Raw genomic sequence first — 25546 nt, 5'->3', positions numbered from 1 at the left:
TTGTCCAAATACGTTTTATCTCAATTTGAAAAGTACACCCAAAACATAATTTTTTCCCTCTTTTAATTAATTAAAATAAGCTAAAGTAACATGATTTTTGTTTATTTTCCATTTTAAGTTTGACATAAAAAAGTATTTTTTTAAATGTATCAATTTCATTTAAACTGTATTTGTTGGACCAACTCAATTACATTTCATTGCATGAATTTGTTTTTTATGAGTTGGGGCAACACATATTTATTGGATAAATTAGAAAGAAAGAAGTGAAGTCTTTCTTAAATGTTATTTAATGTGAACCAAAGACGTTATTTATAGAACAACAGTGCACTCGTGTTACTATGAATGTGAGAAACTGCAATGTAGCGGAATAAGTCCCACCTTCTTAAAAAAAGAGCCAATTGTCACTGTAGCTGCCGTTAGAAGCGTCGGTTCCTATAGAAACAGTCAGTATTCTAGGATGCGTGCTTAGGACTGCACATGCGCATTAGCTTGCTCCAGTGTGAAAAATGCAGGTTTTTTTGTCATGATTCGAACGATCAGATTTGTCAGATTTCATTGGTGATTTCAAATATGAAATTTAATCGTAAAATTGGCGAACAGTTTTGGAGATTTTGATGTTTCCACATTCAAAGAGATAGGATGGCCGCCGAGTGGAGTGAAATGAATTGTCTTAAAATGAGTTTGTTTGAACTTTTGTTACCTAATGCAATTGCATTCATAATGAGATTCAGCATCCCTTCAAAGTCATTACTGGCTTCCTGTAAAGGAATTGAGAGCTTGGAAAGCTCTATTTTTGTCATCAAAGATGTGACAGCTGATTTTTCCCTCTCAAAAAGAATGATTTGGGGTTTCTGTTTTTTTGACTGTGTATTGATTGATTGTTTTTTATGCACTTCATATGCGTTTTGAATTCCAAATGTTCTGAAAAGAGTCCTCTGGGATGGCTTGTTTGCAGCAATTTTTTCTCAATTTGTCATGAAAATCCTATTAGTAAAGCCATTACTGATTTTCAAATCTGACATTTTGTGTGTTTAACTTTTTTTTTTTTTTAAATAGCCAAACATACGAAGCGCTGACGTCCTAATGCAAGCCTGTTATCTGTGACCACACAGCCTTGTTAAGCGCAGACAACTTAAAGCTGAAAACAAAAACCACAGTGTAGTGTTTTCTCACAGGCATATGCTGTCAAAAAGCTGTCAGGCGTTTGAGGCAGTACGAGAGGGCAGAAGAAACAGCTGTCGTGTTTTTAATGTTCTGAGTTTCATACAGGAGATCAAGTAGTCTAATGCACTTCTCCTGCATTATGCAGATAGTAAATATGCTGCATGTGTGCGCGTGCCACCTTAGGCAACAGATGAGCATCATCAAGGCCCGCTCTCTCCGTTTGCCATTTCCTTGATCGATTACTCAGCCTCAGATGAGGCTGTCCTCCCCTCACTCTCGAGGGCAGGGCTTCAAATTTGTCTCAGAGCCCCATTATTAAAAATGATAACTGTAATCTCACCGGCTGCCGGATCTGAATAAGGAAATAAAAGGACGGTAATTCTGAACTGGATGAATTATGAATGGAGCTTTTTGAGAAGTGAGCAAGTCGGAAAGGACAATGTTATTGGATTAGTATTGGTTTTTTTATCCTTTAATAAGTTAATCTGTCTCGTTCTGTCAAGGGGAAGACAAAGAGGAAAGCCCAGGAAAGAAGATGCAGACAGGCCAGACTGATGAAGCGGGAAAACAGATTGAAGGTAAGACCAGTATCATCGCCTAATTAAGAAAGCGTCTTGTCACATGTCCCATTTCTTTTTTTAAAGCTTTAGAGGCCAAATCCCATGTTTTTCATTGTAAAAACTATGAGATGTTTTATAAACTATAATATATAAATGTAATATTATTACATGATAATTTATCAAACATTTCTATATAGATCTTAAATATAGTTCTTATATATTTCTTTGATTAATTGAAAGTATGTTGGTCCCAAACTATCCGTGGGACCGATTAATTTAAATTTTAAAAGTTTTTAAAACAACTCTTTTATTTTTATATATTTTATCCATGTATTACGTTTAATTATATTTAACATTTATAATATATTACTTTTTTATATAAATAATATAATTTATTATATATTAATTATTTATTCACTATTTAATATATTGTTTATTTAATGTTAATATCCAGAAAAAATCAGGGTTTTAAATGGCAAAAACTCTGTGAAAATTAATGGAATATTAAATATCTGAGCACAAAGGATAAGAATTTGTTTCACTGACCATTTGTTTAAAAAAAAAAGAGAAAACATACATCCCTGTTCATTGTAACATTATGGCTTTATACAAAGCAGAGTTATACATAACCGGACACACAAACAGTAGTATAAATGCACTATATATAGATGAGGTGTGCCTACAACATGTTCACACATTCATTTAATTATGCCCACTATTTGTGCACAAAACCTGATTAAAGTGTTATGTACACAGATAATGGGTAACGATTCCCATTTAGACACAAGCGACAGACTAATACACACACACTTACACAAACACGCCAGTACCAGATGTTAAACACGGAGAAGGTGAGATCGATACAACATATTTAAGAGGATAAAGCCAAGCTCGTCACCTCACCATACGGTGCTTTTAACAAACACACGCTCACGTTCACACACAAACAGCGTTTCATAACACCTCAGCCGAGTGTTTTTGAACGCTGCTGGCACATGGTCGTTAGGCCATTGCTGCCAATTTCAAGCAGGTGTTTCGGCTTGTGTAACTCATAAAGTCTAATGGTTGCAGGAGTTAGCATGGGCATGGGTTCTGAATAAAAGCATCTACTAAATGACTGACTTGCATGGAAACGAGTACCACAAGCAAGGAGCCCTCAGCTCGAAAGGCTTGTTTCGACAGTCCGTATCAATAATAAAAACATAAAATTGTTTGCTCAGTAAAGTACCTAGACTTGTGTACTTTTTCACATCAAACTTGTTCACCTGCTTTTCCTCTGAGCAGCCCCTGTATGATTGATTTGATAACTTTGTGAAAGATTTATAAATTAAATAAGATTCTCTTAGCCTGAAGGCACGTATGAATAAATCTGGCTTTGCTAATGGAGTGCGTTTTTTCGGCCGTGGTGTATTGGGCTCCTGCAGTGGGAGTCGATATCGCCTCTTCGCCTGCATGCAGGTGAGATTTACTGCGACGGCTGCTGAGCCTCAGTGGCTCTGAATCCAATCAGAGTTTGTCTCCTCATCTCTATCCTTGTCTGCCTGATGAAGGTGGGGGTTTTTCACTCTGTCGCACCAACCGAGGTTTGGCCTGTTTCTGCATGTCATTTTTTGATTACATCTTGCCAATCGCAAGACATATTTTGCCTGATTAAATCTGATATTGCAGTGATAATGTGAATCGACCACAGACTATCACACATGGTGGTTGGAGCACAGGTGGATCTTAGATCTATGTCAGACATCTTGAGGAAAATGTTGTTTTTGGAAAGCTTAAGAATCCCTTGTGCTGTGTCGGTTGCTTCTGTCTGTTTAGGACTGGTGGGAGAAAGAGAGTTTGTTTTTTGTGTGAAGGACAAGCTGTAAGGCCACAAACAAGAGATGTGCCGGTGTATCGGGCGATAAAGAGGGTAGAAGTTGTGATTTGCAGCATGTAAAATATTCACATTATGATTTTCTGTTGTATTGATTATTATTAATTATCCCTTATTTTGCCTATTATAAGTAAGTATGACGTATGAAGTAAATAAGCATTAAACGATTTTAAACCGTTTGATATTTTATCACCAACAAGTGTCTGTGCTCCTGAATGTTTCTGTCTGCACAGCGCAATCTCCGTTCCCTGTGGGTGAGTGACGTGTGTGTGTGTGTGCACTTCAATGAAAACAGCACATTATAGAAACTGACCTGTGCACCCCTTAACTGTCACGGTCACCCCCCTTTTTGAGAATACACATGAAAATGCACTATCCAAACTTAAAGGGCTATAATTCAAGAATGCTTCGGAATATATACCAAAGTTTGGTCTCGTTTTATAGAAGACACTCTGCAGATTATTGCTGAAGTGATAGCAAAAATGTATGGAAGTTTAAATTTACTGTAAAGGAAAAACACTGTACTAAATATTTTTATTTCATATAAAATATATATTTTACAAAAAAAATTTACTCTAAAATTAAAGCCATGTATCTAACCAAGTTTTTTTTCCAAATTTGAAGTTTATATCACAAAAATCGAAGTTCCCATGAGATTTTGTTTAGGCGCTATACCAAAAATAGCCAACGGGTGTCATTCAAATTTCATTGATTGTTTTTTGATGCATTTTCCTGTAAATTTCTGTCCAAATATCACTTCCATCACAAAACAGTCACCAAATATGGACCCTTGAGACTCAGACCTTTCCGACAATATGTGTTTTGTCAAGATTGGAAAAGATTTTGATTATAAAGTAGTTAAAATAATTGTTGTAATATGAAACATGACACCGCCCACTTGGGGAGGAGCCTGCTTTCAAAACGGTTTTCACAGGATGAATTTTGAGTTTGTAAGCTTTCAAATGATATTTGATAAATGATAATTACCGTACTTAAATATATGATACGAAAAAAAGGTGATCAAAAAAAGAACACCAGGCATCCCACCTGTGGGACGGTGACAGTTACAGTTTTATTGCACACCTTCCAGCCAATCAGAATCGAGTATTTAGACAGACCATGGTATAATATAATGTAATATACACAAGAAGGGTGCTTTCACTAGCGTTTGTTTCGGAACCTGGTGCGTTTTCTGCCTTTGTTCGGTTCGTTTAGGCATATCTGAACGCGGCAATCGCGCTTGGATCTGCACCAAAACAACTGGAAACAAACTCTTGGACGGTTCGCTTGAGGTGTGAAAGCAATCCGACCCAACGGACCAAAGAACCAAATGGTATTATAATTCATAACTGAAAATGTGCTATAGCAGTAGTGTCTGATTCTGTGAGTCAGCACATCACAGTTGAAAACCAAGAGCACCTCTTCTTCTTAATATTGTGCTTGGTGCGAGAATGCTCTCCCGATGAAGCCTTGATTCCTGCTCTAGCTGAGTTATAACATTCGTAGAGTGTCTTGACACTGTTAACCTCTAGACAGCGCTGGGAGATCCAGAGAGAGTGTGTTTGAATTTGCTGCAGTATTAATATGAATGTAGTATATAATTTAACAGCGGGAAAGACTGCTTCATTTGTATAGTGTTTGCATGTCTCGACAGTTACAAATGAGCTACAATAAGCTCATGGAGCGAACTTGTCAATCATCTTGATGGATGATACAGAGAAAACTAAGATAAGATGTTATAACCAATAAGAGGACAGTTGTACCCGCATGTGACTTGCATGAACACATTTTGGTACGTGTTAAAAGGTTGCCTTTTGAAAGCGAACAGAACCGAAAAGAAAAGAAAATGCTACACCGTAACAAATTAAATCCCTGTTTCAGAACAAAACAAACGATCTATGAAAAAAGTATCTTATCTATATTTACGTGTCCTTGTTTATTACATTGAGAAGACTCTAGTGCATCTTTGTCATGTTGCTCACTTAAAGTGTATATTTCATTAAGTTTATAGAAATAATTACCGTAAAACTTCAAATAATAGCCGAGTCCCAAATAGACGCCTGTCTCTTTTAAACGCCTGGTGCAACGACAGGTTTGGGTAAATAAAGGCCGGTCTCAAATAGACGCCGGGTCTGTTTTTTAGTATCGGGCTGTATCTGATCTTCTCAAACCCGTCAGATCATCTATTCTATGTTTTGATTAGATTTCACGTGACAGACGGAACCGTTCATGAACGACTCATCACTATGGCAACATAACAAAGAGGTTAACGAACTTTCAGTCTTCAGTTTTTCTTAATTCTCTCAATACCACCATGGAGAAAAGTATAATTTGACATTTAAACTGACAGTTGTCAAATTTCAAGCGTGGGTAAAGCTGGATACGGAGCGGCTGAAAAATTCCTTTAATGCTTGCGCGCAGACGTGCGCGTGTTTGTGTGTGCGAGGGAGAAGGAGGAGATATATTTCATTAGCTTCGGGATGTTATCCTTAGGTATGTGGCCTGAGTAGCTTCTGATGGAAGCGGGGGGGACGTCGCCATTTTCGCATGGGGATTAACGTTATAAACGTTTCTTCCTTTTGTTTGCTTATAATTAAGTCTATTATAACTATTCACATCCTTTACTGTGGTAAAGTACAATAAAAAACTGTGGGACGAATACCTTTTTACTTCAAACTTTATTTAACACAGTTTGTTCTTGTTATTAAACTTGGTAATGCGCGTCAAGTTTGGTTTATTTGAATAGCGCATTTCACACACACGCCGCGGTGATTTTAGTTTCGTTTTCTCTGGCTGTGAATAATCAAACATTGCCTAAATGTCTTGACCTTGTGGAAGATAAAATCCGCTCTTCAGACCTTTTACAACAACTGTTGCCTTGCAACATCAGGAGAAAACACGAAGATATATTTGAAAGGTGTCTATCCAGCTTCTTCCCATTCCTCTCAAAGCGCAGAGTACGTCTTTGCGGGGAAATAGTATGAATCAAATATTTTTCTAACTAATATTAAATTTTCTTATATTCTTTAGGTAACCATTATTTACTGGAAATCGTTTAAATGTTTTATAGGCTGTGTTGTTTCACTGACGGAAGTGCTAAAATAAACACGCATGCTTATGGATGTTTCAGCCTCAAATGATTTCAAAATGTAGGCTATACATATATCTGGCATAGACTTCGGTATTTAAAATAGCATATATGCATTAGTTACATTCTCAAATTAATTTACAGAGCAATCCCTGCTAAGTTTTTAGTTTAACTATAACTATAGAAGAGGATTAGTGTGCGTCGCACTCACAACAGACTCGCAACGGGGGCGTGGCATCACGATGATATCGTCCATCGGCACAACCCTAATTTCTTACATTAAATGATTTGTTAAACACATTCGAATTAATTATAAATAAAACGTAATATAATGTGGTAACCTCCTACTGTCATGCTTGAACATCTCAACAATAAATTAAAGGCCTGTCTCTTATAGACGCCTGTTTCAAATACAAGCCGGTGCAGTTCGGTGATGTGGGTAAATAGAAGCCCGGGCTATTATTTGAAGTTTTACGTACAAATTACCGTGCTTATCGCATTTGGTACTTAAGATACTTACCGGTAAGTGTGAAATGATGATGCTTAAGCACCATAAACAGAATTTAAATATACTCAATAGTACAACTAATGCTGTAATCTTCACTTCAAGGGCACTTTTTTATTGCTTGTACAGGCCTGGTGCTTTTTGTTTCAGTGTTTTCTGTTTGTAATTGGAGATGTATTGTTTTCCCTCCTTATTTGTGGCTGTTATATGCAACACATTTTTTGCATCTCAATCTTTTATTTCATATTGAGCAAAATTTGTACTAATGCATCCCTATCTCAAATGTGAATGCAAATGCTTGGTTAACACATTACCACATGTATAGTGACCTTCATAAATCTGTTCCATTGAACTGGAAGTGTTATTATTTATGGAGCTCATTATAAGGAGTTGCTTTATTGCTGCTATATTGTTATGGAGTAACATGAAATTGAGCTTGTGTAGCTAGAAATGTCTGTTTTTATATAGTGAGTGAAGTTTGTTTCAGATCTTTGAGTCATTGAAGCCAATGTTGTGTGAGGAAAAAACTTGAGAGAAGACGAAATGGAAAGAGAGGCAGAACGAGCTTTCACTCCCGTTGTCTCTCGTTCTCAAGCACAGTGGGCAATCAGTGTTTCTCAGCGAGAAGAAGACATTTCAGATTTGTTTCATTTTGGACACTTTTATTTTAACTTGTTCTTTTACTCTCTCCCACCCTTTGTTTTCTGTCTGATGTCATGGTGAGGCTAAAATGGAGTAGTTTGCCAGTTTAACTCTTGGATATCAGTAAATATTCATCATTTTCTGTCTCGCATCCTCCGAAGTGAGATCACACGGCACCTATTCTCGTACCCATTCTTCTGCCTCTCCAAAAAAGGATTTCTATTCACACAGGAAATAATCAAAAGAAGTCATTGTTTATTTAAGTGCTATGCTCACTTATTTATTTGTTGACTTCTTCAAGCTACACCCGCAGGAATTTCCATGTAACGTTGCCCGGGTTTGGATCTGCTGGGTTTTTGTTCCTTGTGTGTTAACTATTGATTGCGGCCAAGTTTTCGAGACTGTGATAGTGACGCCATCCTAGTCCCTCCTGGTGAATGTGGCCCTGAGGCAGAAACCCAACAGTATCCTCTGTGGCCATCTGTTGCTTGTGTTGAAGCCCTGCACATTTCTAGCTTCTCAGCTCAGTAAAACCCACCGAACAACAAAGGAAGCCGCTTTTGCCAACTGCTAACATTTTGTCATCATCCGACACCACTTTTTCTTTTTTCTTTATTATTCACATTGTTTGATTTGTTGGCCTATTCTCAGTCTTGTCCCCAGGAGCTGTTTTTTTGTTTCTTTTTTTTTCTTTCAGCAGCGTGACAAAGCTGGTTTTATAATAGTGTAGCTTTTCCAGTAATGATCTGCCTTTTCCACTGAGTGGCAGTGTAGTGCGACAAAGCATTGCAGGATTTGTTACATTCTTTTGCAAGTCAGATTCATTCTATTGAATCAGTTTGTTCGGACAGTCCATGTAACTGAACTTATTAAGAAAAACTACCAAGTCTTCTTTTTATTCACCGTATCTTGCAACATGGAAGTAAGCTTGTTTCTGTGAAAGTGTCGGCACTTCCGATTCATTCAGGCGCTATAGTAAATAACAAAATGCAGTAAATGGTCAAATAATTTGCGCTACAAACCAGTGTGTTTATGATTACAATAATAGATTCAAATAATATGATATGACAAAAAGAAAAACAGAATGAGGTGAATAGATTAGATTAGTTAGATGAAACTAACTAGTTTTTGTCTCACTTATCTCACTCAGGAATTACTGTGTATTATAGTTTAATGCTGACATACGAATTTAGAATAAGAATATATGTAAAAGATTGTACCCTAAGCTTAAATGGATTTAGCAGTTTATCATAAAAGTCAAACAATATTTGCAGTTCACAATGCCAGGTTTCAAGCATAAGCTATTGCGCGCAAGCTAGAGTAGAAGTGCAATGCATTTATTTTAGAAAGTGGTTGTGAAGAGGTGTGTCTTTGGCTTCAGGTAATTCTTTATGTAGCAAATTCAGCATTATTATGTAGCAAATTCTAAGTAGTTTGTTGCATGGTTAGCTAAAATTTCACTAACACTACTCCTTCGTGGTCTTCCCGTTGTGTGAAATGGGAGACATTGACCACTCAAGTAATCTGTTTCTAGTAGAATCACTTGAGCGAGGTCAGACTTCCTCTCTCCTTTGTGACTTTCCTCTGGATGCACCCGTTGGGTAGCTCTTCTGATCCGCCATCCATAGAGGCTTTACATGTTGGAGAGACAGGTGGAGGCAACTGCCTTTTTAATTGGCTGTTTAAATGCGACTACCCTTGTTCTGTTTGTGTGCTAGGGGAGATTGTAGAGGTGAATGCAAAGCTCTGAGAGCTTCTGTCAGCCTGTGGCTAGGGCTTATCACAGCACAATTAGCTATTGCCCTGGGCTCATATATCGCAGCGGTCTTTGAAAGAGCCTGGTATTAGCCGCATTTTCTGCATAAATGCAAATATTCTTGCACTGTGTCTTCATCCTGCCCCAAAACTGTCCTCAGACTTTGCTTTGGAGCAGGACAGATTAAATAACACAAAGACAAGAACAGCATGCACTTTAGCGGCCATGTGTTTTGTACATCATCTGGGTTAGTTTGTGCAATTGTAGCCTCCCCGGAGCTGTAGCTTAGTGGCTTCTTGTGGTGCTCATTTAAAAGAAGCAGTTTCAGCCCCTCAAATAATCCTAATAAGCGGCAGAGTTATTTGTTTTGATAAAAATTAATTAAGTCAGTATATAATAATAATTAGAGATGCACAATATACATTTCTCTGTCTATATCGATAGCCGATATCAATACAAATAGTTTGGTTTTTCTTATGTTTTCAAGTTGCAAGGTAGTTTCCATAAGCATTGTCTTCATGGCAAGTGTATTCAAACATACATATATAATTAGCAGTAAATAAGCTCCTCTCTAGTGTTTTTATAGCTAACTAACAAACTGTGGATAAGCAACATTAGGTGACATTGTTTACAAGCCGTTTTATTGACATCTTTCCGCAGTTGAAACACTGATGTAGTGATTACATGAGACATGGTACGAATTCTGTCACGTCACATTTCAGAGCGTCAAAACGAGACTTATTAGATGAGAGGCGCGCTATAAATAATGTTTAGTATAGGGAAAAAGCGCAGACCTGGCAACCCTGGCTTGAACTACGGGTGATTCACAGGGTCCAATAGAGAATCTGCTAATTTAACTGTTAATGCGTTATTGCCGCATTAATTGCGTTATTGTTGCCCTAAATTCAACACGAGAGATTTTCTTATTTCTTCACGAGAGAGTGTGTGGCATATGGGCGATAGTGAAATAGCCTCCCTAATAATAATAAATCTCATTTGAATTTACAAAAAATAACAAAATATGAAACCAGTGTGAAATATGAAAACGTATTTTGAAAATATGACTTTCCAAAATTGTATTTTAATGAGCACACTATAGTGTGTAAACAATGTTTTGAATTAGTTCTGCTATATTTCTCAGGATATTGGGCAGGCTTGATGGAAACGGAGTCATATAACAGCTTTCAGGCTGAGGCGTCACTGTTGTATTAATTCACACACAAATATGACCGTCGTGAACCCTCTTCAGCCAACACAACCATCTGCTGATGGACCCTAGACTTCAAACACACCTGATTTGACTGTCATTTGTGCCCCAGCAGAGCACCCAGAATGCATTGTGTGTGCTCTCCATTATGTAGTCACCTATGGCCCACAACCCTGTTAGCATCAAAGCAGGGGGAATGCAAGAGAAGAGGAGTCCTGCTCAAATAAGCTTGGAAGGAGCATGGCTCTCACACTGTGGCTTTGAAGATCTTCTTTTGATCAGCGAGCTCGTCCCTCCCACAGCCCTCCAGACGGAGTGTGTGAAGAATATGGAGGCAGGATAAATCACAGCGAAAGTGAAGAGATTCTGAGGCACAGGGTGCAGAGCTTATATTTGATAATGGCAGTTTTGTTTTGCTCATGCCTATTCATTTTGTCCCTCTCACACATCTCTTTCCCCCTCAGACTGTGCAAAGGTGTACAAAATCCATTAAAAAGTCACAGAATTTTGATGCTTTAATGCATATTAAACATAAGAAAACAGTGAGAGGAGTAAAGCCACTCTTAGTTTGATAAGAACAGGAAACTATGTGACATAGTCACTTTGAAAACTGGTGCTGCTGATTGTATTGCTTCTTTGGAAGCTGTTCTAACCTCTTTTCCGTTTTAATGGCTGTCGTGTTCAGAATATTCTCTGTTTCTCTTCTCTGTGTCAGTAGACTCAACAAAGACGGACACCAGTCAAGAGCCTGTGGTGACCATGGAGGATCAGGGTATGGTTTTCCCAACCTTTTTTGTGTTTTATCCCTCAAATGTGTTCCTTTTAGCTCATAAAAGTAAAATCCCATGACTGAAACCCATCATTTTTACTGTACATGTTAATGAGAAGAACATTGAATGCCAGCAGCAAAAACATATTTTTACATATGTAAGGTTAAGAAGACCATATTTTTTAAGGAAATTAATACTTTTATTCAGCAAGGATGCATTAAATTGATCAAAAGTGACTGTAAAGATGAACTCTTTATTCATTAAGAAGCTGCTTGAAAAGACGTTTCCTTTGAGAAATTGAACATTTCTGTACATTGTCAGAGTGTTTGAATGTGAAAAATCTTTTTCCAGCAGGGTCTAAAGGTGCTCATGCATCCTATTTTATGCTGCTATAACCTTAAGTCACGGGTAGGTCAGGTTCAAAAGTAGTCCACACATTATGCTAAGTCACTTGCTAAGTTTTCACAACAAGCCCTGCTACCTTTGACAGCTGTACTTTAGTGGCTCCTGAGGTCATGGCAAAGGGGATGCCCTCTTTTTCTTACTTCCTTCACGTGTATTGTTGTTTTTACGTTTTTTGGAGTTTTGTGGTTTTGAATCATCCTAGTTTTTAGATTTGTAGTTATTCCCATATAATTTGAAGCAGAGAAGAGTAAAACAAAGATAAAGTTATATTTGCACTCTAACTTCTTAAACACTTTATTTAAACAGATACACTATATTGCCAAATGTTTTGGGACGCCTGCCTTTACATGCACATGTATTTAATGTAATCTCATTCTTAATCCGTAGGATTTAATATGGAGTTGGCCCACCCTTTGCAGCTATAACAGCTTCAACTCTTTTGGGAATGCTTTCCACAAGGTTTAGGAGTGTGTTTATGGGAATTTTTGACCATTCTTCTAGAAGCGCATTAGTGAGGTCAGGCCCTGAGTTGCTGTTGTTCCCAATTGTTTCCACTTTGTTATAATACCACTAACAGTTGACTGTGGAATATTTAGTAGTGAGGACATTTCACGAATGGACTTATTGCACATGTGGCAACCTATCACGGTACCACGCTTGAATTCACTGAGCTCCTGAGAACGACCCATTCTTTCAAAAATGTTTGTAGAAGCGTCTGCATGCCTAGGTGCTTGACTTTATACACCTTTGTCCATGGAAGTGATTGGAAGACCTGAATTCAATTATTTGGAGGGGTGTCCCAATACTTTTGGCAATATAGTGTTGGTCACCCCCCCAAAAATCTGTTTTGTTCACCCTCTAAAGCTATTTGATTGCTTTGTGTGATGAACAGACTAACATTTAGGTCAGTTTATGAGATGATGTTCAATTTGTAAACTTTTTTTGAGTCATTTCAGTGAATTGGAGCGAATTTGAATGATTCATTCATGAATCAGAATATCTATATATAGCCTAGATATAGCTCATGTAATGTGGGAAGATTATCAGTGAATAACAAATTAATCTTCAAACGACTTAAATAGCGCACAAGTTGTATAGAACAACTTTTCACAACCTTTTTGAAGCTTGATAGCTCTAGTCCTCATCAGTGCATTATACAAAATGTCCATTGATGAAAGAAGTCATGCAGGTGAGGGGTGTAGATTAGAGTGCGGATCGGGCCGAATTTTTCTGTCCGAGCCCGGCCCGCGTCCGACAGAGTAGTAACCGAACCCGACCCGAGCCCGACAGTCATTAAGATATTTATGTCCGAGCCCGACCCGAACCTGAATGTAGCGCACAGACTCTTCATAGTTGTGAAATTGCTGTTTTGTTTTGCACCGGCAGTGATAGGGTTAACAAAGGGAGTTCAGAGGGGCGGAAACAAATCCTGAAGACAGGTGCGCTTGAGTGAGAGTGTGTTCATCTTCGTTCTGATTAAAAGTTCAGAAACCTCCCTTGTCTGTCATTCTTCAGACATTACACTATTTTTTTAATCATACTAATGACACATGTACGTTTGTTCGTGTGGAAAGCCCGCTTTTATTAAGCAACTGTAGGAAGGAATTCTGAAATTATTACAGATGAGCGCATCAGCGCAAAGATGGGGAAACAAATACACACGTTAACACGGGGCCATATCAAATAGCCAATTGTGAAACCAAAATTAAATGAACAAAGGTCTACCAAAATGGCCCAGCTAACAGAACAAAACATCAACGTAACACAAATGCAGCTTATTGAAGTGAAAATCACTCTTACCATTTTTCTCGAAAACTATATGGCTACTAAACTGCAACATGGGATTTATTTACATAATCCATCCATCAAAGTTTAGGCTAATCCAGGTTATTATGCAGAAAAAGGATTGCATCAACTGTGGATGGCTTCAAGGCTGTCCTCTGCTCGATGGTCCTGCCAGCAGCACTGAAGTTGCGCTGTTTCAATTTCAGATGTTCAATGCCTTATTGCGCATACGTGACCGAGCCCGACCCGAACATTATTTATAAATATCTGTTCGAACCCGGCCCGGCCCGGCCCGTCGGTCTCGGGTCGGGTATCCATCCTCTAGTGTAGATGGGCGATTGCTTTCAGCTCTGAAAACACGCTTTAGACTCATGTTACATGATCAGTTTATCATATGGTTTCTAGATCGAGTGATACATTAAAAAAAGGCTGTTGTTCCCCTCCCTTCACTGCTTAATGATTTGCCACAAACCTCCCTGCTCAATTCTCCTCAGCGCTTTCAATGTGACCCTTAAACCAAGCGACCCCATGTTCTCTTTTCACATCTTTAAAAAGGTTTTTTTGTTTTGTTTTTCTAAGCATGGCCTTCTTTGCTCGAGAAAACTGGAAGCCTTTCAGACCTAGAGAGGACCTCTTTCTTGTACAATGGCAGCTCGTCAAAGCACATCTTGTAACTTTAGGCAAATGCGGCCGGCAATACAATGCTACTTGGCTCTGTAGAAACCCTTCCTCATATTTCTCACTCTTTGCTTTGAGAGGGTGGAATACAGATGAGAGGGTCCACTTGGCTTTTCACAGAGGAACGTGCATGAGAAAGATCTGTGGTATTTAGACCGAAGCCCTCCCCACTGGGTTTGTTTCGACTCAGTACCTTTTAATTGCCTCTAATTGTTTGAAGCTTCACCATCACACAACGACGCAACAGAGAGAAAAGCCTCACACACAATCAAGTGCCTCCCAGAATGCTTTTCTCGTACTCTTCCTCTCCTCAATGTTGTTCCAGAGAAAATATGCTTGCCCTCACCCCGCAACCTTTGAATATTTACATATGAAAATGAAGTTTGCTCTCCACATTTAGCACTTCATTAGCTCTCATGGTCTGGCTCTTTGAAAAGGTTGCCCGCCGTTGTTTCGCATGAATAGGCCTGGAATTACATTGATGTATGTTTAAATGATGAGCTGAACTCTAGCGTTACCTCACACAAAACGTAACAAAGGCTGTACTTGGGTCTAAAATGTGGCTATTCACTTGAAGAATACAGTATTTTACATGTTAGATGATTCATGCACAGCTTGAAGACCACCCTGAGCTTCTTTACCTGAATATATCAGGTACTTCTTACGCTGCTCATCGTTTCCAGATGAGAGGAGCTTGATTCATTATATCATATCCGGAGACCAAACATCCCCCTCCGAGTGAAGGACGACTAGATAATGCCTTCGACTTCGGAGATATCGAGTGGTTTTACTCAACAAACCTCGTGTGAATGTTCGGACGGCTGTAAGCTTGTTCTCTTTTTCTCCTTTCAGTCGAGTTCTTTTCCATTAACCTCCTGAATGACATGTGAAAACTGTCTGGCGAGGTGCTTTTGTGAGTCACTGGTTCGATTACATTGAGCCCGTGCCCCAGTTAGGCCAGGGTTATTGGTTTGGTTGTTTGTGGTCTGCTTTGAGCTCCTGTGAGAGTCAAACAGCCTTGAGAACTGAAACAATCCAGGCATTCAATAAGATGGTAAACATCGCAGGTGCCTTGACTGTAAAAAAGACTCTCTCAAACTCTGTTGAAGCGTCTCGGATGATTGGCCCTCCTAAAATAATCTAAAATCAAGTCCAGTTTGCATTTGACAGAATTTCCCTAGACATTCCTGCTTTATCAGGCATGTATGTCTTCGGAAACAGTGCAATAAAACTGTGGTGCATTTCATGTACAAATGGTTTTTCTCATTTCTAGTTCACTGTGAGATAAATAAAATGTTACTTTTTTTTTTGTTTTGTGTATACTGATGTTGTTTGATTAGGAGAAAATGCCTGCACCCTGTTAGCAGTTTTATTTTGCCAGATCCTATCTTGTGGTTCCTTCAGCATATGTATGTCTGTTGACGTATGCAAATACAACTTCCATACCATTTTTAGAACTATACACAGCACCATCAATATATACCATTAATAATACCAGCATCGATTACTCAAAATGTACATTTGAAATTATGTGAATTTGTACATTTTAATGTGTTCAAAGGACAAAATCCTTCCAAATACATTGATACGTGGTTAAATAACTAAAACTGAGCGATAATGCAAATAATAATTAATGTGTAAATCCAGAGTTGATTAGAAATGCAATGTTGCGAAAACACTTGTTTAACATACAATTGTTTATGTAAATCCATTGATCAATTGCTGTGTGTGTGTCTCAGTTTTCCATGATCGGTACATGACTAGTGGCTGGTCTATGTGTGCAATTCCACAAACCTGGAAGACCTTCTGAACGGATATAAGCAATAGGCATTTTAGGAAAGGAACATTTAAAAGATAACAAAGTAGTAGTTGGGAGAATCAATAAATGATGAATATTTGACTACCATTGTGAGAATAACAACGTAACTGTAGTCTGATTACGATTTAAAATGTAATATAATCTAATTACAAGCACTTGATTTTTGGAATCTGATTATGTAATCCAGATTATATGTAATCAGTTATTATCCATTGCTTGAGGATTACTACACTCATGCTTTGGTCTTTGTCTGAAACGTCATTTTTAGGTTTGGAGGGGACGAGAAAAGATGTTGATGCTAGCCTGACACGGTCGGTCATTATTTGTGTGGCGCAGTCGATTTATGCAGCCTAACAATAGACGCACAAGCCCCTCACGATCTCTAGAGCGAATGGTTGGTGGAGGATCTAATTTTCTGCTTGTCTGAATATGAATATGACTTACATCTGCCCCCCCCCCCCCCCCAACTAATTTCCCTCCTTTTCTCTATCTCACTTGTTTCGTCTTCCATGCTTTGTGAGTGGCCTAGCACTGACTGTAAAGATACCACCCACACAAAGACACCATCAAACTTTCATTACGCCTAAGTGCAGTTAATTTCAAGGGAAGCATATGAAGCAAAGAAAATACGACAATTTATCGAAGCTAGAGCACTCAAACGCCAGACTATCTTGAGCTCGCTCAGCCGGTGTGCAGAAGAGAATTACCAGAGTGTCCAATGGACTGCTGTCAGGATAAATAAACCAGGATAAATAACCAAAACACGTCATTTCAGGCCACTTTTATAGACTTAGTCTGATGTTTAACACCAGATGTATCCTTATTTGTGACTTGTGAAGATTTTAAATCATAATGGCGTGATACTGTGACTTCAATCAATCTATAGGCTGCTGGGTTGAGAAATGAAATTCAGTTGTTTTCTCTCACATTTCTGGAGAAACAGACTCAAGTGCCCGGCTACCCTCCGTGTCAAATTTTACACACTTTTTCCGACTTGACAGCCTCTGGCTACTTTATTTGTTTCACAGCACGCCAGACTCTCTTCCCGAAAGACTGAACTCATACTGTTGTCGGCTGTAAAGCTAAATTAGAGAGCTAGCGAATTTCGGCAGCATCTCCTAACGTACATGGCAGCAGTTGGAAGCGAGCACAGGCATTGATTGAAATTCCAGCATCTCGTTTTTTTCAAAGGCTGGTTTGTTGTTTTTTGATCAGCGCTGCTTATTAGTAGTCCAAAGTGGCAGGGCTCCCTCTCAGCCCTGACATTATTACATGGAAAGAGAGACAGACGGAGCATCAGGAGGAAGCCAAGTCTCAATTGAGTTTGCAGGTTCACTCGAGCGTTCACTCGACAGCCTTAACTTTCTCACTTTGGTGTGACTTTAAATGCAGTACTCATCTCAAAATAACGAAAAGCATTACAAAAGTGATGTGAAAGTCAGGATCTGTCCAGCAAAAGTCATTTCCTAAACATTATATAAATATATATATTAGTGCTGTCAAATCGATTAATCACGATTAAATATAAGAAATATTTGTTATATTTATATATAAAATATTTATTTGTAATATATATATATATATATATATATATATATATATATATATATATATATATATGTGTATATATATATATATATATATATATATAAATAGTACACACATATTATGTAAACACAAACTTTTATTTTGGATGCAATTAATCGATTTGATAGTACTGATATGTGTATATATAGCAATATTATATTTCATGAAAAATAAGTATTATTTTTTAAATTAAATTAATTAAATTTTAAGATCATGTATTTTATATGTATTTTAGATTTTATACTTTAGATTTTTTTTTCTTAAGCCTAATCCTCTTCTCCTCTTCCATATATCTTGAAATGAGTTTTTCTTACAAAAAAGTACAAAAAAAGCACATACGTTTAACTTTTTATGGGGTAAGAAAAAAATAAACAATAAAAAAGTATTTTTTTTCTTCTCAAGTAAAAGTTTTTTTAATGTTTACATTTTGATATTAAAGGGATAGTTCACCCAAAAATGTAAATTCTGTCATCATTTAGTCACCCTCAAGTTGTTCCAAACCTGTATGAGTTTCTTTGTTCTGCTGAACACAAAAGAAGATATTTTGAAGAATGTTGGTAACAAAGCAGATAGAGCAACCATTGACTACCATAGTATTTTTTCCCTACTTTGGTAGTCAATGGTTGCTCTATCTGCTTGGTTACAAACATTCTTTAAAATGTCTTCTTTTGTGTTCAGCAGAACAAAGAAACTCATACAGGTTTGGAACAACTTGAGGGTGAGTAAATGATGGCAGAATTTTCATTTTTGGGTGAACTATCCCTTTAATTATGTATTAGATATTTCGATATTTTCTTAAAAACATGACCAAAACACTGACAAGCAATGATTTTTTGCAGTGTACATTTCTGCACTGCAAGTGTGTGTGATTCTCTGTTTACTCCAGCTCCCCATTTTTGCAGGAACATGAGGGGAAAAAACGCAAAGCGAGGGACAGAGAAAAGACTTGCTTTTAGAAGTGGGTGGTAATGGAAACAGCGTTGTTGAATCGTATCGCACTCAGTTTCAATTTCTCCCTCTACGGTGCCGCGAGTCAAGAATGAAATGAAATCATGGCGGTGGTGTTTGCCCGTGTTCTCCCTCACCTTTCCTCATCCAGACACTCCGCTGCTGCTCCATTTCTCCAATGAAAAAAACTTTTTTTTCCCACATTCGAAACACAAATCCATCACTTGCAACTTTGCGCCATTAAATCAGTAGAATTCGAGGGCTGGCCACCAGGGAGAGCAAAGCGTCTGGGTAGCTCTCCTTCTTTAAGGTTGCATTAAAGCCACCGTCTGTAGTTGTTGAAACATTGCCACCGTAACCCGAAGAATTGTGATGAAATGAGCATGAAAGCGTGTAGCATCACAGTGAAAACACTGCCAGTGTTGTGTATTGTACGTGTAAGATGTGCCAGTTTGTCAGATGATGTTTGTGAGATTCTCATGAAGGTAAATATCATTGTTCTGCAGACAAACTCTGTTGTTCGAGTGCCGAGACAATTTGCAGCACTGAGTTGGGTGTGCTTGCATCATCCGTGTATGTATGTGCCGCAGGAAGGAGATTATTTCATGCTGTGGTTTGCTTTGGTATTTAGTCAGAGAGATAGAAGAGAGAAAATTATAGAGGGAGTTTGAAATAGTTTGAGAATAAGGCTCATGCTGATATAGACTCAAGGCAGTTTCTAATTAATTTTCTATGCTTCCCCTTTCGTCTGGGTTTGTTTTGTTCCTCTTGAATGCGAGAGGCTTTTGGACCATATTTTTCATGTTTAAATATTATGCATGGGGCTCATACCAAAGAACCAATAGCTATAACGTAATCTCTGTAACACTTTAGTTTAGGGTCCAATTCTCACTTTTAACTAGTTGCTTATTAGCATGCATATTGCTAGGATATTGGCTGTCTATTAGTACTTATAAAGCACACAGTAATGCCTTATTCTGCATGATCATATTCTACATCCCTTAATCCTGCCCAATACCTGTACTTATCAACTACCTAACTATTAATAAGCAGTAATTCAGAGTTTATCGAGGCAAAAGTTGAAGTTATTGAAGTTGTTGTCTAAACACACTACACTTGGGGTGGTGTGATGTAGTGGTTAAAGATACGGACTGGAAAGGATGTAGGTACTAGCCCCTAAAAGTTACTCCACAGAAATTGTGACTGGGTGTGTAGCTACTCTTCATAGAAATTCATAGACTATGTTCAGTGTAAAACTATGCAGCTGTGTAATGTGAACTTTTAAAGGATCTTTCATATCCATGTAAAAAAAAATATGATGTTTTGGGGGATGAACGATTGTAGCTGCTGTTCATGAGGAATACAACATACAGAACCAATATAAGTGTAAAAAAATCTAAGGAAACGAAGAATTTAACACATTGTTTTGTGACTTATGTTTTTTGTTAGATGCTGTCACAACAGCCAAGGAGAACAACACCAGCAGCACTAAAGGTAAAAACTTCTTTGGCCTTTTAGCCACTTTACATTTTCAAAGAGGGCATGACATGACCGAGCAAAAAAAAGGAAATGGGATACAAGTCCGATTCAAATACTCACTCGTTTTTTGTTTTATTTTTTGGGGACATGACTCCAAATTAAAATTCATGGTTTATTATTTTTTATGTCATACCGAAGAAAACAGAGCTGTGTATGTGCATTTTCAGATGTAAATGAATGTTTATGACCTTTTAGTTCCTTTATTTATATGGAAGTTGAGAGAGAAAATGCAAGAACCAGGATCAGAACTCATGTAACCCAGTTATTTCTGAGCATGTGCGTTAACCACTAGGTCACGACTCCAATTCAAATGAATCGTTTGTTATTTACACAGAAGAAAGAAGAACATGTGTGGATGCATTTTTAATTTGAATTTTCAGGTTATGGGCCTTTTTTGCCACTTTTTATTTCTGTGACAGTTGAGAGGAGATAACGAGAGAACGGTGTCATAAATGTTGCATTACCTCAAATGTTTGCTTTTTTATTTACACAGAGGAAAGGAGAGTGTTTTTTGATGTATTTTCAGAAGAAGCATGCACAGGTGTATCTCGTAATCCTGAGCGCTGCAGTCTCTCTGTTGCCTCAGGCATAGCCTTTAGCATCCGCTGCATTTATTTCAGCTAGGAGAAGCACAGTAGCCAATCAGATGTCACCCAGTGGTGTCTAACTTTTAATTCCTCTGCTCAGCTGTGATCTTGAGACATTCGTTCCCTTCTCTCTGCCTTGCTCCTTCTCATTGCCTTGTTTTTTTCTTTCTCTCTCTCTCTCTCTCCTCTTAATATGTCTAGTTGACGTGAAAGCCCAGGACAAGAGCTCACAAGAGCCCGACTCAACTCCAGCAGACAGCAGACCAAATTCTGAAGGTAAAAGCGATAAATCAATAAAAGCTGTGGGTAAAACTGAGAAACATACTTACGTAGTCCTCATCTTCAATACATGGCCCAGTCTCTCTCATTGTCCTCCTCGTTCAACTAAAAGCTCGCAACTTTTTCTGCCCCTTATGCTTTATCCACAATTCCTTCACTTCCTTTCTCTCTCATTCACTTTCTCTCTGCTGATCTGGAACTGTGGAGTGACCCTGATTTTTCAGAGTAAACGTGTTGGCATGCCTCCTTAAATTGAGTTTGATGAATTACCTGCATGCCCTCCTCACGGACATTAATAAATCAAACACAAAGCGTGTGTGATCGGAGCGCAGAGATGACGCAGTGCGAGAAAGCTGATAAATCATGTGTGATAAGAGTTTTGCTGTGCTGTCATTTCGGGAACCCTGGGGTCAGCTTTCCTCTTAGGGCCGCACATACAAACTCCCAGCATGGCATTTATATTCATTCCCTTTGCGTTTGACAGGAAAATATTTAGTACAGTATCTTTATGCATCTATCTATACAAACACGGGTATTGTTTGACTGTAATATATAAGTAATATTGATGCCAACACAATATTGTCAAAACAAAGTGTCCTAGCAGCAAGCGAGTTGGTTAAATTAGAGCAAGGGTGCGTGAAGCAGGGAAGTGTGACCCACGTGAATTTCGATTTGATTATTATGATTGAAATCGTAAAAAGACCTTAAACAATGACTAAATAAACTGCAAAAGGCTACGTTTTCGAATACATTTATTTCATGCACGGATTGCTTCTGACAGCGCTGCGGGACACACTTGGCATGTTAGCTGGGGTTAAAAGTGCCAAATGCGAGTAAAAATGGCCATTGGAACGGTGTTACTCGCCAGTTGCCCATTAGATTTTCCACGACAGTGCATGTTTGTGAGAATGTGATACGGCTCAAATCACAACGGTTGTGGTGTAATCATATAAATACATCGAGTAAAGCCAAAGCAGAGAATTTGAAAGCAGTGTTCATTTTCGATTCACAATAAACGCTACTCTGCAAGTGCTGCGTGTTTGAGTTGCTTATAATTTGCATTTGGGAACGAAACATCCCCCAACCATCTTCCCAAATTCGTAGGGTCAACAAAGAGAAGCATTAAGGTCTCCCTGCGGTTTTCTGCCAAAATAAAAGCTCAATGGTTTAACGTTTGAAAGAAAAACTGTCGTTCAGTTAAATAAAATAAAACAATAATACAATATAATTATACTTGTTGTTATTAATAATACTAATAACTGGTAACTTTTGTTATAATAATGATGATTATTAAATACATTTTTAAAATTAATTTACAGTACAATCTTATGTATTATTGTCATAGTAAGATATTTCTTTATTAATGTAAGCAAATAGTAATTATAATAATAGTTGCAGGGGTGGTCCTTCTTTTTGTTTTTAGCTGATTACATGCCTGATGAAGCTTCAATATAACGGAAAACAAAAGAAAGAATAAGCCTAATAGATTGAAAAATATTAATTTTGATTAAATATTGGAATAAATGTATACATAACAATTTATATATAATATAAATTAGTGTTGGGGAAAAATGAATCGTGATTCATTTTCATGATTAAAATTAATCATGAATAGTGACTCATGCAAATAAAAGTTTGTGTTTGCATAATATATGTGTGTACTGTGTATAAATATTATGTATATATAAATACACACACACATGCATGTATATATTTAAGAAATATTTGCATGTGTATATACTGTATATATAATTTATCTTATATATATTAAATATAACTTTTTAATAAAAATATGACACATTTTTCTTAAATATATACATGCATGTGTGTGTATTTATATATACAGTACATAATAATTATACACAGTACACACATATATTATGTAAACACAAACTTTTATTTTGGATGTGATTAATCACGATAATTTTTTCCCCAGCACTAATATAAATATAATAATTGTGTGTGTATATTTATATGCGTGTGTATTATATATAGAATATTATATTTTATTCAGTATAGCTTACTTATATTTCTTTATAAATATACTTTTTGGCACATAATGTATAATTAAAAAAGAAAACAGAATAAATGAAAAAAAAATTTTTTTATCTGATTAACTGATGAATCAGTTACCGTTAGTCGCAGCTCCCTTTCTAATTCATATTCAACAATAAAAGTGAACCCATGTGGTTGGAAATGGGGGGTTTGACAAAGAAAAAAGTAAATTGGCTCAATGTTGGTTTCAGGTTAATTGTTTGTTTGCTAACATGTAATTCTTCATTCTGCTTATGTGTTTGCTTTCTCCAAGACGGCCAAGGCGAAGCGGGCGCACAGGAATGAGACGACAATCAGCCTCATAGAAACGAGTGCCGGCAAACTGTGTGAAGGCAAACATCACACCAATTTTGTCCCACGCCAGGGAGTCGCCCACAAACACTGGGAAAAGAGTTGACCCCCCACTTCATTCACCATCTTTCCTTCTATTCAACCTGTATTTCCTTTCCACTTCCTCATATTGATAATAAATCAAATATATAGCTATTTAAAATGAACAAATGAGAGTTTGAATCAGAGAGAGTGCAGGAATTGTGGAGCTAGAGGAGGGCTGCTATACCTCACTTGACATGCTGCTTGATCAATAGTTGTTGTTGTTTTTAAATATGGCATCCTGGTGCTGGATTTGAGCTGGGTTAAATTAGGTAGATTGGTCAAAACGCATCCAAAAATCATCCTGACACTTTTAGTTACACACTGATTTGTAACGCTATAGATAAAGTGCAAAGCCAAGGCTGACTTTTCCTTCCCGCAGAGCACAGTAATGCAACATTCAGACCAAATGTGATTCGGTTCCACAGCCCTCTCCACCGGTTAAGATTTATTTTAGGTGAAAAACACTAAAACGGCTGTAAATGCGCCGTTTGTGCGTGAGTGAGTGTGTGTATATACCGATGATGTCACTTTAAAGAGGTTTCCGCTTTGCGTTTGAGCTTCAGCACCAAGTCAGGTCAAACGAGGAGAACATCGCTTGATTCTAATCTCCAATCGAGTGGTGACATTCCTCCCTGCTGCACGCTATATAACAGAGGCGCTCATGCGCTCCTCTGCTTTGAAACGACACGTCGCTCGCAGAGCCCCCCTTTAATCTCTCAAACGAGCATTGATCATGTTTCATCTTCAAAGCTGCTCTGACTATGCGAATGCCTGTTCAAAAAAAAAAAGAAAAAGGAAAACCTCTGTTATGTCTGACTGACGTGGCCGTTTTTGATGAGTGCGCTAACAAATTAATTCCCTCAAGTGTATCTAGATGCATGCCAGCAGTGTTTCAAATGTTTCATTTACAGTCCCTCTCTCTCTATCGGTCTCCCTCGCCCTCACATGCATAAACAGGTATCGGTTGCAAGCTCTCAATATTTTACCAGATTGTCTCTGCATCTCCAAAAATCTGCCTTATTTCACGAGATAGGTAGTACATAATCACAACTGGTGATGGCAAAAATAAAAAGCTAATAGTAAGCGTGTGGCTTTGAATGAATTTAATGCTACTTAAGATGATGAGTGATGCATTTCTGTTTTTCTGTCATTTTGTTTGGGTTTTAATTTGGTTGTTTGGTTTTCTTGCATATGATATTTTTTTGGTTTATGATAAAAAAAAAATGTATTCAAAAGGTTAATTTACTCCTTTAAGTGGTGCCATACTGTATATCAGATGAACTTCTGCCTTCATCCTTTGATGTTTGCTTTGCTATAAAACAACTATGAATAAAGTTATAAAGTTGTTTCCCTGGGCATGATGTCTGTGTGTTCCCTTGACAAAAACCCAAAAGCATTTTTCCATTGGCTTTTAGATTTATGCAGAAAATAAGGTCTGTGACTAACAAAAGCTTAGGACTCTACACATTTTGTTCATCGTAATAATCTTCACAAATGAACATATTTTGAAGCGTAAATACAATCGTCAGAAGTCAAAACGTAGGCTGTTGACTAACTACAAGTCTACATTTTACCTGAAAGTTTGAGTTGTAATAGTTTGTAAGAGCATGATTATAAACACAACGAGGATGTGAAAGCAGACTAGTGAGTAGATGAGTTTACCTGTTCGGCTGATGTTTAATGTCCCCGAAAACCTCTGTGGTCCCATTTAGCCACTTTAGAAAGTAAAAAAACTAATATGAGGGTATTAATGATGTATTTTATATCATAGAATAAAGTGTGAAAATATATTAAGCTTGTGTTCACCACAGACCTTATTTCAAGCATTTAACCAACAACCCATTCAAAAAACCCATGGACTTCAGGACAATGGAACCAGAGGTTTCCAGGTTTTGGCATACAAAACCACTCTATTATAATTGAA

At 37.6% G+C, this 25546-nt stretch overlaps 1 protein-coding gene across 4 annotated transcripts in view; it reads left to right on the top strand.

The window, feature by feature from the left end:
- Nucleotides 1–24979, top strand: part of macrod2 (mono-ADP ribosylhydrolase 2) — a 661627-nt gene extending 636648 nt beyond the window's left edge. For 2 of the 4 annotated variants that reach the window (XM_079842113.1, XM_079842111.1), the window contains exons 16-20: nucleotides 1668–1742; nucleotides 11511–11567; nucleotides 20237–20281; nucleotides 21115–21189; nucleotides 23501–24979. In XM_079842113.1, coding sequence (XP_079698239.1) covers nucleotides 1668–1742; nucleotides 11511–11567; nucleotides 20237–20281; nucleotides 21115–21189; nucleotides 23501–23532 — 284 coding nt within the window. In that variant the 3' untranslated portion in view covers nucleotides 23533–24979. The remainder of the gene's footprint in view (nucleotides 1–1667; nucleotides 1743–11510; nucleotides 11568–20236; nucleotides 20282–21114; nucleotides 21190–23500) is intronic. The other 2 variants (XM_079842112.1, XM_079842114.1) reach the window with 2 other exon arrangements.
- The last annotated feature ends 567 nt before the right edge of the window (nucleotides 24980–25546 follow it).

The sequence above is a fragment of the Gobio gobio genome (genome assembly GCF_949357685.1).
Source record: "Gobio gobio genome assembly, chromosome: 18".
NCBI lineage: Eukaryota > Metazoa > Chordata > Actinopteri > Cypriniformes > Gobionidae > Gobio > Gobio gobio.
Note: the sequence above shows the minus strand (reverse complement) of the source record. Positions and strands in the feature narration are given on the sequence as shown.